Source organism: Equus asinus, chromosome X (genome assembly GCF_041296235.1).
Source record: "Equus asinus isolate D_3611 breed Donkey chromosome X, EquAss-T2T_v2, whole genome shotgun sequence".
Classification (NCBI taxonomy): Eukaryota; Metazoa; Chordata; class Mammalia; order Perissodactyla; family Equidae; genus Equus; species Equus asinus.
This window is the reverse complement of record NC_091820.1, coordinates 101,641,750-101,659,174: the sequence shown is the minus strand read 5'-3', so window position 1 is coordinate 101,659,174 and position 17,425 is coordinate 101,641,750. Positions and strand designations below refer to the sequence as shown.

General features: G+C 46.6%; 1 protein-coding gene across 6 annotated transcripts in view; it reads left to right on the top strand.

Moving 5' to 3' along the window:
* Positions 1-17,425, top strand: part of COL4A6 (collagen type IV alpha 6 chain) — a 253,247-nt gene that overhangs the window by 219,692 nt on the left and 16,130 nt on the right. For 3 of the 6 annotated variants that reach the window (XM_070501889.1, XM_070501892.1, XM_070501887.1), the window contains exons 20-32: positions 451-555; positions 2,321-2,481; positions 2,981-3,160; positions 3,721-3,904; positions 6,577-6,630; positions 9,425-9,496; positions 9,782-9,889; positions 10,959-11,180; positions 11,568-11,729; positions 13,380-13,550; positions 14,278-14,421; positions 14,867-14,992; positions 15,466-15,647. In XM_070501889.1, coding sequence (XP_070357990.1) covers positions 451-555; positions 2,321-2,481; positions 2,981-3,160; positions 3,721-3,904; positions 6,577-6,630; positions 9,425-9,496; positions 9,782-9,889; positions 10,959-11,180; positions 11,568-11,729; positions 13,380-13,550; positions 14,278-14,421; positions 14,867-14,992; positions 15,466-15,647 — 1,871 coding nt within the window. The remainder of the gene's footprint in view (positions 1-450; positions 556-2,320; positions 2,482-2,980; positions 3,161-3,720; positions 3,905-6,576; positions 6,631-9,424; positions 9,497-9,781; positions 9,890-10,958; positions 11,181-11,567; positions 11,730-13,379; positions 13,551-14,277; positions 14,422-14,866; positions 14,993-15,465; positions 15,648-17,425) is intronic. The other 3 variants (XM_070501890.1, XM_070501888.1, XM_070501891.1) reach the window with 2 other exon arrangements.

Sequence of the window (17,425 nt, the reverse complement as noted above, 5' to 3'; positions counted from 1 at the left end):
GCTTATTCTACTTAGATCTTCTACTTGAGTGTAAGATTCCAGATTCTAAGAGAAAGACTGGAAATATGCCCAGCATGTTTCTTTGTAACCTAAATTCTATGACCACTGCAGCTTGCACCCACTTCATCTTTTGTCCTAAGAGGATTTTCAGGGATAGACATTGGGACTGCTGAGTTACTGAAGCTGCCTTGGTCATTCCTGTATCCCCTGTGTCTAGTCTACTGACTGAAACATAGTAGACATTCTGTAAGTAGTAGTAGAGTGAATCGAGCTAACAGAGGATAGACTTGCTGCAGACTTTGGGTCCTGGACTTGGATTTTTTGTTTGTTTGTTTCTGCTCTGGTTATTGAGCCTTGAAGACCCAGGCCTTGGTAACTGAGCTGCTGTGCTAGTCAGATGAGCCCAGGCTCATGTAACTTGCCAATCTTTTATGCTTCTTTTTCCTGAAGGTCCAGCATTTGAGACTGGAACCCTACAGAACACAGAGCCAGGGTTCCCTGGTCTCCGAGGAGAACGAGGTCCAAAAGGAAACCCAGGCCTCAAAGGAGTAAAAGGTGATTTTGTTCCCGTGGGTTTCTTTGTTCCCCGAACTCCTTGGAAAAGGCTTTCTGGGAAAAGAGCAAACCGACAGCCTTGGGAACCCGAACAGAAGCGATCTTGGATCCTGATTGAGGATTTGATTATAGGAATGTTGGAAGTGTTATATTTGGGCCTCTAAGACTGAGGCTGGTAATTGAGGTCACACAGGACGAAGTGGCTCACAGGCTACTCTCTCTTCCTACCCACTCCACCTTCAGAAGCTATTGCCAGTAGCCCAGGGTGTTAACCAGCACTTGCTGTAACCCCTCCCAGTTTGCAAGGCCAAGGCTGGAGGTCACTTATCATTACCTTCAGCTTGAAGGAAAGGGCTGAACAGGTCAAGACCTGGCACTCTGAAAAAGCCAACTGGCTCTAGGAAAACAACTCCAGCCTCCACTGCTGGTGAAGGACTGATTGATTACCCAAGCCTTGGGCTGCACTGTTCTCTCCATCTTCTTGCTGCTTTTGGGTCATTCTTCCATTTCATACTCTGAGGTGAAGATGCTAAAGCTCAAATAAATCAACTCATTGTAGTTGCAGCCCAGGCCAGTGTGGAGGAAGAGGTGAAAAGTACTAGCTGAAGAGAGGTTTGGGGATGGCCTAGCGGTTTCAGGTACCTGAGATCTCTCCTCTTCTCTCAAGGAATTGACAGCTCTCCTCAACCTCAGAGAGGTCCTAACTTACTCCCCTCCTTTCTCGTTGCCCTATCATAACATGTCACTACCTAAGTATAGGAGCTAGTTCAGAAGTTTTTGAAAGCTCCATCTCTACTATTCAGATCCAAGGAAGACTATTTTAGGGGAAAGGACATTAAATTGCAAGTCTTCACTTAGGATGTTAACCTTGGCCCTTCTCTGACTCACTACAGAGCTAGTGTACTTCTTGATGCCATTCTCGTTCCTAAAACAGGGACAACTCTTGACACTGCCCCTTCTATGTTCCCATGGGACCAGAAGGTTTTTCTAAGTCTGGAATGGTGATAGTGATTCTCAAGCTTAATTATACATGAGAATCACCTTGTACAGGTTACTAAAGATTAGATTCTTGGGTCTGGCCTCCTGAGAGTCTGATTGATTAGACCTGTGGAGAGGCCTAGCAAACAGCCTTATAAGCAAACATCACAGGTGACTCATGCAGGAGGTCCGTGGGTCACACTTGAGAAATGCTCATTTGGAGAACAGACTGTTCTCTCAGAGTTTCAGGGATTACCAATTTCGTAAAAGTAACAAGAGGCCCTTCAGGATCTTAGGGAACTCAGAGTTGCCTATATTGGCCCAAATTCTCATTTTCTAGACCATAAGCATAGACGGTACAGGTGGCTGCGCTATAGTACTGATGGTTCCTTGATACCTCTTCAAAGGTGCTTTGCTGAAATCCCTATCACCAATTTATTTGGCATTTGTCTCTCTGTATAAAAGACAGAGGAAAAGACATTTTGGTGGAGAGAACCTTTGAGTGGCTTGGATTCCAGACTCTCAGTTGGTAAACGTAGGTCAGTGGTTCTCAACTCTGGCTGCACATTAGACTCGCTGCTGGCTGGTCTCCACCTCAGACTAATGAAATCGAAATCACTAGCACAGATATACTTTGATGGAGAGTGAACCTAGTTCATTTGAGTCTGTTCTCTGCAGGCCTTTTGATTCCCTCTGTTGTTCAATGTCACGAATTCCCACTGTCAGATCTTTCTTCTTCTTGAAAACATGGCCCACTTTGTTTAAAGTTGTCTTTTTTCTCCCCCAGGAGACTCAGGTTTTTGTGCTTGTGATGGTGGTGTTCCCAACACTGGACCACCTGGGGAGCCAGGCCTGCCTGGGCCACCAGGTCTCATGGGCCTCCCAGGCCTTAAAGGAATCAGAGGAGATCCAGGCTCTGGGGGAGCACGGGGCCTATCAGGGGCTCGAGTAAGTCTTACCAAACTTTGGCCCTGAGGAAGCAGTGGGAGATTTCAAGTGCCCCTCACTCCTCACCAATAATTTTCCTAAAACACGTAAAAGAAAGATGGGAATAAAACAAAGCTTCAGGTGTTTGACCCATAATATGAAGAAGTCAGACTAGATGATCTCTAAAGTCTCTTTCTGCTTTAACCTACCTATGTTCCGTTCCTTTCTCACTCTCTTAACCCCTCCCTTTCTTCCACAAAATTATTTACATTTGCCTAGCACTGTTCTGGGCCTTGAAGATAAAATTAGAATTAAGACAAAATTACCAGCCTCAAAGATTTTAAAATTTACAAAGGATAAGAAAATAAAGGAGCAATTATAATCCAAGATTATGACATAATCAAGTGCCCAGAACAGTGACAAAATGTATCCATGACCTTCTTTAGGTCAGACCTATGCTAGGTACCAGAATTCTATGAAGTCTTCATCTCCTGATCATTCCCTTTTGTCTCTTTGTCAGGGTTTATTTGGGACTCAAGGTCCTGCAGGCCCCAAAGGAGAGAAGGGAGAACCAACTGTCAGTACAGGATTGGGGATGCCAGGAGACCAGGGTGATCCTGGGCCCCAGGGGCTCCCTGGTGAGACAGGAGCCCCAGGCAAGGACGGAATACCAGGTTTACCAGGTCTGCCAGGCCTTCTGGTAAGTTGATCGTTCCCGGTGATTAGCTCAACAAATCCTCACACCTGAATTAGGGGGAGGTTCTGATGGCCACTAGGCCATGAGACAGGGCAGAGCAGGGAGTCCAGAACATCTCTTCCTACCTCTGCCCCTGACACTTTTTGCTCTGTGCTTTTCCTTTCTGTAAAATGGGAATTGTTTTCCTCAGAATGGGTCATTGTCTCATTTGATAAATGCTTGTAACTATTGACCATATCACTTACAATGCTTCAACTTCTCAGTAACTTTCCCTTGCAATAATCCAGCTGCTTTCTGTGACCCCAAAGATTGTTATCCTGCTCCTGTTTCCTCCCCCCTCCCCCATACCAATCTAGAACCTTTGCATTAACAGATCACCTAGAGTTGACAACCTTCATTCCCACTAACTAAACTCAGAGGAGTTGATTGATAAACTAGAATGATAGAGAATCTTAACAAAGAGCGAAGTATTGGTTACATTGGTTACCTCTTTTCCTATGGTCAGTGGACTCTCCAGTAAAGTCACTAAGTTGGTCTTTCATTCTTTCTTATGTGTTGTCTAGGGTGATGATGGACAGGGCTTCCCAGGTGAAAAGGGGTTACCAGGACTTCCTGGTGACAAAGGCCATAGTGGTCCAACCGGACCCCCAGGAATTGGGCTACCAGGATCCCCTGGACCTCGCGGGCTTCCTGGAGATCAAGGACTAGATGGATTGCCAGGACAACAAGGCCTCCCCGGGCTTCCAGGTGAGTCAGGGAATCAGATGGCTTTGGATTTGGAAAACTGACCTCTTGTAGACTGTAGATATGACCCAGGTGCATGAAATGTGTTACAAGAAGAGGCTTGGCTAGTTATAATCACTAATTTCAATTCTCTTAAGGGTTCCCAATTGGAAAAAGGACCATAATTGTATTGTGGTGCACTTTCACAGAATAATATAGATTTCAGCTCTACTTAGTGAAAAACTTCCTAACAGAGAAATCTGAAAATGTAACAGGGCTACCATGGGAGGTTATGAGTTCATAATCCCTGAAAACTTGCAGGCAGAAGCTGTATGACCATTTATTATGAGTTCCATTGAAATAATGAGTAGGGGATTGGACAAGGTGCCCTCTAAGTTGTATGATAATATCATCAGCAGGGAAGAACCTTTCCTTAATTCACAAGATCTCAGACTGAGAAGAAACCCTAGTTCTATCTAGTCTAATCTCCCTTTCCTACCTTAAATCACTCCCATTTATACAACTTCATTTTCTACTTGAATTTCAGGAATTATAACGAGTGGCAGTCCTGCATATAGACTGTGAATGTGCTATGCTAATAACTTGCCTTCTTCCATAGAGCCAGAACAGTTCTTCACTCCAACGTCTATGTTTCCGCGACTTCTTTGTTTCCATTAGTGGCACCACACTTCTTATAGTCATCTGAAGTTTGAAAACTTGACATTTATCTCTTATTCTTCTTTTGCAATGCTTCTTATATTCTTTCCTTCCTCTTCTTGCTATTAAGCTCTCATTATCTCATGCCTAGCTTATCAAACACCTATATGCTTGTTGCAATAGTTGGATGGTTGGGTGGCTGGCTGGCTGGATGGATGGATGGATGGCTGGGTGAGTGAATGACAACAACTTCCTAAGCAATTTCTCATCTTCTACCTCCAGACTTTGGCCACTCAAGTCTACTATGAACACTGCAGCCAATTTAATATCTATAAAGTACTGAAATCATCATGTTGCTCCTCTAGTCCAAAGCCACAAATGGTCTCTACTAAATAAAGGATGCTGACCAAACTCCTCAGCCTGGAATTCAACAGTCTCCAAACATGGACACAAACAGCCTTTCAAACCTAACCTTATCTCACACTCTTCATGATTAAATATGAAAACAAAAAACACTAAGACAATAATATTTTTCACCGTCCCCAAACACAATATGTTCATTTTCAACTCCAAGATTTTTCCAACGTTGCCTTTTTCTGGAATACTCTTCTTCTTTTCTCTATGTCATTGCATCCTGTCCATCTTTTAAGGTGGAATATAAGCCCTGCTTCTTCCACTAAGCCTTCCTTTGACCTCCACAGTATGTCATTGCCACCTAAGTTATATATTTCCTTCCATTAATGCTTTTACTTTTCCCAACTGCATTATAAGCCTCTGGATACTAGAGAAGGTGAGTAATACATTTCAGCCTTTCTCGACCTGCCTAGCATAGTACAGTGTTCCGTAGCACACTAATATATACTTGCAGAAGAAAGGGCCTTCCCAATAACCAAGGGCCTTTTTGTTAGACCTCTTTCCACCTTGTTACCTTGAAGAATTGCAAAAAATAAAACAGATACCAGGTCTTTTGAAATTTTATTTATTTTAAAATCTACTTTTGTGAATCGGTATCATAAGGATGATGATATAGGTTAAAAATTGATGATTCAAGATTCTTAAAACCAAGTTGGTATTTCAGTTCACAAATTCCTTTGAAGGCTGTGAGGAATTTTGTCAAACTAAATCATTCTACCTTTTGAAATTCCTGGTGTCAGCTATAGCTTTCCTTCCAGCTCAGTTTTCAGAGACATTATTCATGGTCATTTCACCACCCCTCTGCCAATGGGGTCTTCATTCTAGGTCAACACATTTTGCAGGCAACTAGGTTTTAAACTGAGTTATAATAACATGGTACCTCTAAACTTACACTCCAATCTGAATATTATCAACATTCTAACTGCTTGAAAACAAGCTGAGTCAACAGAAGGAAGCCCCTGGGACCATTTCTATCCCAAGCTTCACTAGTTCTTGGACACAAAGTTCTTAGGAATATAGTGATAAAGTAAGCTATAGCCTGAGAGGTGCCTTGTGCAGAAAATGTTCTTGTTGCAGTACTAAGACTTTCCAAAAAATTACTTCAATTAAGAGCATTAGCTTTCTTTTTCTCACTATGGCAACCAAATACAACAACTCCTCAAACCTAGCTTTCTTTCCACACAATGTTAAAAACATGTACCCTGTGGGCCCCAGACATTTGCATTGTGGCCATTACCGTTGCCATGAAAAATGAAGATGCTGTTCCTAAATGTACTCGCTTCAACCAGGGGTGGCCCAGGTTAGGACAGCTACATTGCCAGGAGAGGGAATGCAGTCATCGGAAGCCTTTCAACCTAGTAGTGTGAATTATTACAAACCCTGGGCAGGCATACAACCAGCTCTTTCCAAAGAGGCTCTGGTCCAGATGCTCATAGTAATCAATCACCCTGGTTATTACTGAAGCAGCTACTGTGTCCTTGATCCTGTGTGGGTGCCAGCTCTCTCTGCTCAATCCAGACAGGGAATTTGATTGGTAGGCATACTCAAGCTGCAGAGAAGACTTCCCTTGGGCCTCAAGGAACTTCTGTCCCGGTTTAATTTTCTTCTTTACTTGATTGGTCTAGGTGACTGCTGCTGCAAGGAGAAGGTTGGTAAAGGAGACTTAGACACAAAGGGAGGTGAGAGCTAGCTAGGTCTAGGGGTTCTCAAACACCAATGTTGGCAAAACCCCCCTTCCTCTTTGTTCACCTTTTTCTCAGACACTCGCAGTGATGTGAGCACCACACTGGAGCCCCTGGTTGGGGAGGGGTGATCCTAAGGCTGGGGTGCAAAGGCTAACACTGACACTGCTTCAGAGGCTCCTTAGCACATACTTCCTGGGAGGGCATACAGGAGTAAGTGGACATGCAGTCTCTGAAAGGGACTGATTTCCTTCACCATGCATGTTGACAGCTTGGCTGATCTCCACCTTCACTTTGTGAACTTAACTAGGGCCATAACTTGCCTTGGGAGGTGCCTGGAAGGACCCGCACATGTCTGATATGTATTCATTGGACCCAGAGTAAACTGATACGTTAGAATCTTGATACCAGAGGTGCTTTTTATTCTGAAGATAAATTTTGGCATTGATGGGGAAAATTCTGAATAATTAGGTCATTTGTTGCACTTATAAAACAGAACATAGGTAGAGCTGATTTCTGCTTTGTTGGCGAGAAGGCTCTGAATTCAGGGATGTAAAGTGGAAGACAGGGATGTAAAATAAAAGAGCCAGATACTAGTGTGACTTAAAGTCCTTATCTTTCCACCATGTTGACCCTCTGCTTGAAATACACAAGTGTGGTGTGGTGTACAGAATGGTCTGAGGCAAAAGGGAAGTATGTGCTTTATTTCCTCTGGTTTCTGCTCATCTTCCCTTTGATCATTATTTTTCCTGTCCTGGAACCTTTCCAGATGCTTGTCCTCGGCTTCATCCTCTAAAGGTTTTGTTTTATCTAGCTTTCATGGGTGAAAAGAATTTATGAAACTGATCTGATAAACTGAGGATGGATGGCTTCGTGTTCGGACCTGTCCCAGAGAGATTTGTATTTCACCCAGTTTGTTTTTTAAGACATAAAGCAATAGAACTGCAGTGTTTGACATATTGGAGACAATGGGCTATTGAAATAGTTGGAGCAGGAGAGTCTTCTGCAGGGTCCCTCTAGTGATACCATCTAAGGAGGCAGTTCTTCAGCCTAGTCCAAAGGACCCAGGCCCACGCCAAGCACAGGATTGGCATCCCTCTCCCAGTGAAGCATCTTATCATGAGGTGCTTGCCCATAGAGCATATTTCCATAGTAGAGAAATAACCCTCAGAAATAGCTCCATCATCTCAATGTGTGACAGAATGAAGGTGGGGGTGACCACCTATGGAGCAAGATCAGGCCTATGGCCATCTCTTTACCTGTGGAAATATGACTATAGCAGCCTGAGGTCTAGAAGGCAGAACATTGCTGCCCAGGCTACAGAGTAGTGCCACTGACCTGACTGACGTAGAAACCAGGGCATGGCCTTGCAGGAACTCTTCTGAACGCTCCTTAAGTAAGATAACAAAAAAGTACTATTCGTTAAGCGCATACCAGGGTACCAGGTATTGTGCTAAGTGCTGTTAGCATTATTACATACAATCCTCACAAACACCATATGAGATAAGTAGCTCCCATTTTACATATGAGGCTCAGAGAGGTTAAGTATGTTGCCCATACAACCAGTTAGTAGCCGAACTAGGATATGAGCTCAGGTCTGTCTGACTTCAGAGCCCAACCTCTTAACCAATACAGTACACTGTTAAATTCCCAATTTTGATTTGGAAATAGAACAAGTGGGCTAAAAATGCCATCAGGCCTTTATATTGGAAAATACAAGTGGGATTGGAGGAGGAATGCCAGCCAGTTGAGTAAGCAGTCTGAATCAAAAGTTGTATACATATCTTTAGGAAATGCAATTCATGATTTCTTTTAAGTACAGGCAAAAGCTACAGCAGTTTATTAGAACTGTTGGCTCTGTGTCTTAAAGCAGACCTTGGGGGATTGTTGTAATGAATAGGCAAGACTAATTTTTAATTAGTATAGCAATTGTTTGCAAATGGCAATTGAGAGATCCAACAAACAATTTGTTCACCAGTATTTTATTAAACCTCCCCTCTGTAATCTTATAGACTCTTTTTTATTTGCATTATGAATGAGCAAGGAAGAATTTGGTAAGCGAAGGGCTATGCATGCCAATTTCAATGTCTTGAATACTGAAATTGACTACCCCTTTTCTCTGAGTAGCAGATTTGACAGTTTCACATGAGGAGCTAAAGGAAGGGTCACAATTTGTCTATCATGACCAAGAGAATAGCCTTCAGTGTTTGCCTGATATAGACATACGGGTACATCTGACCAAGGATAATCAATAGTTTTCAGTAGATCCCAAATGAGATATATCAAAAGAACCCAATGGTTTGGGAAAAGCCTCTTTCCAAGAAAAGGGCAGATGTGAACTTGAGGGGTCTTGGCTTCAAACCCTCTACTCTAGTCATGTGAGCATAATGGACCCTTAGGATTAACCCCAAGCACCCATCATAAGGAGGCTCCATCTGAGGCCAGGGTGAGTAGGCAATTGCCGTTTGCTGCTGTTCCTGCACAGGCCACCCCTTGGAAACCTTGTTAGGTAACCTACTGCATAGGTGACTGCCTGCCCTCTGGACTCTGACGGTATGGAATGTGACCTCTTGGCACTTGGACGCTAGAGGCATTCTCATCTATAAGCAGTTGTACTAGGAGTAACTCCCAAGAGCTTCTGATGCCAGGACTCTTCTGCATGGGCTCCCAGCTGCTGGGTGGGAAGAACTTGCTTGTCCAAATTGATGGAATGGGAGTAAAGGAGCATGCTAGGGGGAAATCATCCTTGACTCAATGAGTTCACCAGATGCTTACATGTTATCGTTTACAGGTATTACCTTGCCTTGTATTATTCCTGGGCCATATGGTCCATCAGGATTCCCAGGAACTCCCGGATTCCCAGGTATGGAATGAGGACCAAGAAAGCTACTGAGCACACTTTTAAGGGCCATGAGCCAAAGGAAGCAGAGTACAGCCTGGTAGCATTTGGGGATCCACATTCCTCCTGCGAGGACAGCTTTGAGGATTGAGAAAATAGAATGGCTGCTGGAGAGGGCTGTACTGTACTGTGGGGATGTGAGAATAAGAGAGGCCCTCCAAGAAACTAGGATTCTTGACTGAACATCACAAATTATACCTAGCCACACTGACTTTCCTTGCCCCTCACCACTCACCTTTCGGTTTTCAGGCCCTAAAGGGGCCCGTGGCCTCCCTGGGACTCCAGGCCAGCCTGGATTACATGGAAATAAAGGAGAGCCCGGAAGTCCAGGATTGGTTCACCTCCCTGAATTGCCAGGTAAGGAAAGGAGCTTCTCCTCACGTGCTTCTCCTTTGGTGGGAGTGTGTGTTTGGATTGTGGTAGCCATCCACCCGTTATAGGAAGTTAGGTTTGTGCTCTGGTGTGAGTGGGATGGTTTTGATTTCATACTCAGGCACAAGAGAGCTTAGAACTATAAAATGATAGTATGTCCAAGCAATAAGGGCCATTTGAGATCACTAGGACAACCCCTTCACTTTCAGGTGAGGAAACTGAGGCTTAGATGGAAAGTGATTTGCCTGAGGTTGCTAAGCCACTAGTGACAGAGCTAGGCCTCTGCCAGGTTGTCTGGCTGCCAGTTCTATGGCAGTTTCCTGGATCAACTCCTTAAAGGTCAGAGAAAAAGATTCAGATCAGTCACAGGGAAGTTGTCCATTTCTATCCCTTTGCTCACACCCTGTCATTCCAACCTGAGCATTGTTCTACATTGCACTAGTGGTTCTCAAACTGTGTTCCCTGGGCCAGCAGCATCAGCATTACCTAGGAACTTTTTAGTAGTGCAGATTCTTGACCTCTTGGCAGAATTACTATTCAGAAGCTCTGGGGGTGGTACCCAGCAATCTAAGTTTTACCAAGCACCCCCTGCCCCAGGTGACTCTTACGCATGCTCAGTTTGAGAATCACCACTGCTCTATATCATGGGGCTCATTGTGGGCCACTTGCTCCAGGGTTTATTGGTACCTCAGTTTCCTCCCCAACTCAGGAAGAGGGAAGTATGATGGCAGGAGTTAGATGACTCCAGAAGAGACTGGGCCTTTGACGGGAGGTCTGGGGTATAACCTGTGCTCCTAGGCAACTGTAGGAGCCCCAGGAGCGGGTTGCTGAGCCCTGCCCAAGGCCCAGCCTCACTGAGCTAGAACCTCTTCCAGGTCACATGGTGCAGTCCCTGCCTCTGGGCAAGTCCTCCCAGGACCAGACCTTTAAGAGAAGTGACACATTATTAATATGTTAACTTTTGTAGTAGGAAAAACTCTGTCTCAGAGACCTCTACTCAGATCTATTGTTTCTAAACCTCCATGGCCTTTTATTTTTGCCTCTTTACACTTAGGATTTCCTGGACCTCGTGGGGAGAAGGGCTTGCCTGGGTTTCCTGGGCTCCCTGGAAAAGATGGCTTGCCTGGGAAAGTTGGCAGTCCAGGTTTACCAGGTTCCAAGGGAGCCCCTGGTGACATCTTTGGTGCTGAGGATGGTGCTCCGGGGGAGCAAGGCCTACAGGGATTACCAGGGGACAGAGGATTTCCTGGAGACTCTGGCTTTCCAGGACCCAAGGGTGACTCTTTTTGCCCCACTTATTTAGCAATCTACAGACAGCCTTTCAGTAACTGAAATACTTGCATGAATACTTGCATGAGTCTGGGGTGATGGATTAATTAGGCAGTTAAAATGAAAAGTCATTTTGTTCTGTCCCTCCTTTTTTGGAACTTTTTCTTAAATCACCTGTCTATTCACCTGTCTTAGTAATTCCAGAAGTAACCATAACCAATAGTCAGATTTCTTGCAAAGTCTCTGATTTAATGCTGGGAATAGCAGCAATGCTGGAACTGAGAAGACAGTGGTACCCGGGATGCATCCTGGGCTAAGATCTTCCCTGGTTTGTTTGGTGACCAATCCCTGCTATCGATCCAGGCTATAATCATCTGCTCCTTCCTTTCACTAGGTTTGCTTGGGAAGTCAGGCTTGCTAGGCCCCAAAGGTGAACGGGGCAGGCCTGGAATACCAGGCCTCATGGGACAACCAGGCCTTCCCGGGGCTGGTGGTCTATTTGGCATCAAGGGCAAACCCGGACTCCCAGGAGCACCAGGCTTTCCAGGCACTTCGGGTAGGTCCTTTGGAGGAGGAGCCCCAGCTTGACAGACTTAAACTAGGCCCTGGGCCCTGGAACCCTGAGGGGCAATAGCAGCAACGTGGCATGGTCAGAGTTTAGGAGACTCAACTTTCCTCACCTCTCCAGTTTCAAATCTCAAGTGACCCTTACAGTGCCAAGCAGAAGAGATTCCTGCAGTTTAGCTTCCAAAATCTTACCACAAGTCACTCCCACCCCCTCCCCTGTGGCCTCACTCCCCCTTTTCATGCTCCAGCCTCCCCCTGCCTTTCCCAGTTAGAGATGCCACCCTTGTTGTCCAGGTGGGTTTAGCCCGTCTCCATTGCCTTCACTGGGGCCATGAGGAGCCTGCTTTGGGTTGGGGGAGAAGTTCGAGCAGAGGGTGACCGTGCTGGCAGCCTGCCTCTCAGTGAGCATGCCTCTGAGGCCCCGTGGGCAGAGTGTCTTTTACTGGGCAGTGCGGCCTGACGTGCCCTGGTCCCAGCCTGGTGTTTGCAGCTTGCCTTTTTCTCGTATCACCCTCCTCACCCTGTCTCGGTGACTACATCATCCCCCCTCACTCCTGGCCACGTGACTGAATTTGCGGTTTTGCAGAGCCACTAATATCCTCTTTATCCCCTTTGTCCTTCTGTGTTTCTGGGGTCTTCGCATAGGCTGTCCAGGTGAGAAAACGGCACACAAGCTCACAGACTGACACCCCCACCAGCTTTGCCACTTAGGGAATTATCTGACTATACACTATAACCTGGCAAGGCCGGGGGTCCCTGAACTCATGCTGTGGGGTTGGCCTCCATTGAATTTCCTTCCCTTGTTATGGAGTCCCCTTCATGGCCTCCCATTAGAATCCTGGGGCTTGCAGCTACTTGATGCTTTTCAATCCATAGAAAGCCAAGTCAGCCATTCATTTAGGTCCTTGGGGGCCCGAATACCTCTGTCGTCACTGATTTAATCCTTTGGTTTTTTAATTTTCTTGCTTTGTACCTGAACATTCCACTTTGGCAGCAGCTCAGGAGGTTAATCCCATTGACCAACTTAAAGCATGGTGAAAGAAGTCTCAGAATACCTAGGAGACCAAATGGGCCTTGGGGATTTCTACAGTACTTGGCACTAGGGGGTCTTTCAACCTTAACGCCAAGGAACTGGCTGACTTAACTGCTTGCATGAGGGATTAAAAGGGCAGCCCTGTATCCATGGCTCCCTGTGAGGCTGAAACAATGGCTCCCCTTTAACCTCTACTTCACCGATTGGCTCAGGAAACAGCCATTGTGGTGTGATTCAGACTGGAAGTACCAGGAAACCAGAGTCTAGTTGCCACCCTGGCTTCCCAGAGCTCCATTCAGAGGCTAAAGTGTGAATCACATTCATAAAGGAGGAATAATTTATAATCATAAAGGATTTGCTCACCCTGCCAGCTACTGTGCCATGCTGGAAGTAATAGCCATTGGTGTGGCGCTCTGGGTGGTAGGTGCTAATACTTCAGCCAACTAAGAACTCTGCCTGTTAGCAGCCTGCATAGGCCATTGTTAAGGGGCCATTTACAAAACCCAACAAGCCAACCAACCAGAAGCCATGGGAATGGGCAATGGCCCAGATCTGGACAGAGCTTCACTTGACAGCTGTCCTGTGTTCTCTCCTGTGCTGATTCAGGACATCCTGGAAAGAAAGGTCCAAGGGGCGAGACAGGTCCCCCTGCATCAGCTGGAAAGAGAGGTCTCCCTGGGCTGAAAGGCTTTCCTGGAGCTCCAGGGCTAATTGGCTTCCTGGGGAACTCAGGCTTGCCAGGGGTCACTGGGTTGCCAGGCCTGCCAGGTCTGAAGGGTAAGTGAAGCAATCAGGAAGACACCAGTGGGTGCCAAAAACAAGCATCCGTGCTGCCCAGCTTGCCCCCTCCTCCCTGCCTAGGAAAGGGGAACAAGGAGGGAGGTGGGCAGGGCTTTTTGTGGCAAGATAATTGGACAAGGCTAGTGCTAAATGAAGACCCCCACCCAAGGTAAGTCACCCTCACTGCCTGCTGGGTGGAACACTGGGCATGGCCAATAAAGCCCAGGACAGTAACAGCCACACTGGGTTTGCTCATTTGCATGACCCCTACCACAGAGTCTGATAGCTCTCATTTTCTGTGATTGTCCTGCTGGACACCAGAGACTGAACGGGAGGCATCTCCATTTTATACAGGAGAGAGTGACTAGTCCAAGGTCATGCAACTGGTTAGCAACAGTGCCAGGCTAGAGTTCATCTTCCTTACTCCTAGCCCTGGTCTTTTTTCTTTTTCTTGCCACACAAGGGCTCTAACTTGGTGAATCATAAGAGAAGTACCCACCTCTTCTTTCCTTTCTGTTGCTTAGTGCCATGTCCATGTTCAGGAAAGTAGTATAATGTGTAGTGACTAATAGCTTGGGCTTTGGAGTTAGAGAAACCTGGGTTTGAATCCCTTCTCTGCAGCTCCCTAGTTGTGTGACTTTGGGTGAGTTATTTGACCTCTCTGAGCTTCCATTTCCTTGTATGTAAAACAGGGATAACAATAAAAGCTCTTGTTTCTCAACAGGTGGGAAAGGGTCTGTTGGACTGATAGGTTTTCCAGGGATGCCAGGTCTCCCTGGTATTCCTGGTGCAAGTGGATTAAAGGGAGTTCCTGGGTCACCAGGAAGAGTGGGACCATCTGGACGGACTGGTAGCCCTGGTGAGAAAGGTGAGCTGGGAACTGAATTCTGGAATTGCCATCCATGCTTCCCAGGAGACATTTTGTTTGTCAACTTTGTCATTCGTGTGGCTTGTACCAACCCTGTGTTAGATAATAAGATTTAGGGCTCCTAAATGAAGTCCTTTTAAACCAAAAGACCTCATCACTTCTGAGTTAGCACTGCATATCAGAGGCCTTGTCGTACCTCCCTAGATGCTCAGCGAAGGAGGGTTTTGAGTAGGGTCTAAAGTTGCTAGTGGACTTTGGGCTTGTCAAAGGAGAGACCGTGTACATAAATGCAAAGTTGGAGAAACGGGGGCAGGGAAGAAGCTGGAAGGGGCTGGAAAGGGGGCTTGGGGGTGGTGCCAGAAGAGCTGATATGACAGGTCTGTGCATGCCTGACCCTGTGTCTAAGCTCCCTCTTATACTGGTCTCATGATCTCCATCCCCGCAGGAGACAGAGGCGACCCAGGGCCCGTTGGACTACCCAGTCCAAGACTTCCAATGCTGAACCTCCAATTCAAAGGAGACAAAGGCTCTCGGGGCTCAGCTGGATCCAACGGATTTCCTGGGCCCAGAGGTGCTGGGGCAGGGAATGGGCAGGAGAAATGCCCAAGAAAGGTTCTATGACCAAACTTTACTTCTTTCCTGAGAATAGGCCCTGCATGCAGTCCAAGGCCCCCAGAGCGGCAGTGTGGGTGGCAGCAGGAAATCCAAGGAGGCTGCCTTCCCTGGGCCTGAGTGGTGCCTGGACTTTGAGACTGTCAGCTTGCATTGCCATGATGGAACTGAGTTTTTGAACCACAGGCTGTTGCAGCCCTAGAGGGGCCTGGCAGATGGTGGAGCATGGGCACTGAGCAGCTTTTCCAGTGCTAGAGCTCGGGTGGCCTTGAGTCGTGCCCCATAAGGCTGAAGGCACCTCCCCCCACCACCTCCACACTAACTGTCGCCAAGCCTGCACTTTGCCTGCCTGTGACCCAGGGCACCTGCACCCTGAGGAGCAGATTTTCTCTTGCCCAGAGTCTTTTTTCAAGCTGTTTGCTTCTTTCCCAGGTGACAAAGGAGTAGCTGGCCGTCCTGGGCCACCAGGCTTACCTGGACCTCCTGGCTTCCCCAGCACCATCAAGGGACTTATTGGGAGACCAGGCCTCCCTGGTCCCACAGGACTACGGGGCTTACCTGGCCTGAAGGGGTCCCCTGGAATCACAGGTTTCCCAGGCATACCCGGAGAAAGTGTAAGTGTGCCCAGATCTTTGTCTCTCCACCAGGAAAGGGCCTCCATAGCAGGGGAGACATGTCCCTATTGCCCACCGTTTTTATCCCAGCCCACTTCCCAGCCCATTCCTCTAGCTGACGCCAGACAAAGCTCTCTCCTTTTGTCTGACGAGTCCTCTGACCCTTTCCTGAATGTCCCCTCCTCTGGACTTTTGTTCATGCTCCCTCCACTACATAGCAGAGCCTTTTCCTCTGCAGTTGCCTAACACCTGCCCATCCTTCAGGCCACAGCCCAGAAGCCTGATCCTCCAGGAGTCCCTGAGCTCCCACCATGCTAGCACTCTACAATTCTCACTGCTTATATTGATCCTAGTTGCTCCTGTGTGGGTCTGATTTCTTGAATGAGATTGTTAGGACTTGAGAACAAGAACTGCCTTACATGCTCTTTTGTCTGCACCCCACTGCCAGCACCCCGCATTGAGTTTGGCACATCATAAGGATTCGGTATAGACTTCTCAATGTTTTGATTTCAGAAAGGTCTTTGTTGCCTCCACAAGAGGCAACAACTGGCCAAGAATCAAATCCAGCTTTTCTGGGTTCTTGAAAGGCAGGGTAGTAGAGTAGACTTAGCAATGAGACAGACCTGGGTTTGAGTCTCAGCTCCATTACCCATTGGCTCGGTGATTTTGTGCGTATTGTTTAATTTTCCTGGGCCTCACTTTTCTCATCTATAAAAAATGGAAATAATATTCAAACCTCCTTCAGACAGTAGTGAGGCTTAAGTGAGATGATATATGTAAAGCACCCAGCATTGGATCTGGCATATGGCAGGCTCTGAAGAAATACTAGCAATAATAGTAGTACTACTGAAGGGACTAAGTGAACTGGATCACAGAACACCTGTGCTCCCTGCAGGCAAAGTCCCTGTCTCTTAAAAGGGTCAGTTTACCTGGTGCAGAGAACACACACACACACACACACACATCCTGGAAGCAATTTCAAGAGAAATAATTCTCAACTGCATGGTCCTGACTACTCACACACTAGGAGGAATGGAATCAAAGTGGGAAGGTGTTCAGAGAGGAGTCCCAGCAAGAGCAAAGGCTCAGAATTAGTAGGTATGGTAATGTGCGGATAAAGCCAGACGAATGCAGGGGTGTTCTGGGTAATTGCCCAGAGAGCATAGTGACCCAGCCCAGAACCCAGGCTCCCACCCAAGGCACTAGGTAGCATATGTCTTTACTGGGTACATCTTAAAATGAATCAAAACCATACCAGATAGCAGGGGAAGAACCGTACTGATGACAGCTGACATGCTCACTTCCCAGACTCACAGTGTTGGACATTAGCCAATGAAGGCAAGTTTTCCTGTGAAAATGGTAACATTAGCCCAAATTCAGACTCCAGTACCTGCACACATACAGCCTGCTGCCTGGTGGCAGAAAGTCTTCGTGTTCCTTGTGGAACCTGTGGTAGGGGGCTAGGCCCACATGGTGAAGCAACACTTTTTCTTGTACAAAATGGCTCCAGAGCTTTGGCTTGGGTGCAGGTAGCAAATTCTCTGCAAAGCACACCAAGTGCCTGGCCTGACTGTCACATTCTGTATTTTCTAAGAGACTTCCTAAAAAAGCCACACCTTGATTTCCCAAGATTTCAATTTTGATAGGCATTGAGAAGTTATGAATGACAAGACCAGGATTAATCTGCAGATAGAATGTCTCCCTAAAACTCTAAGCATACATTTCCACCTTTGCTCATCACCCTCCCCTGTGCAGGATTTCCGTCCCCGCCCCCCAGT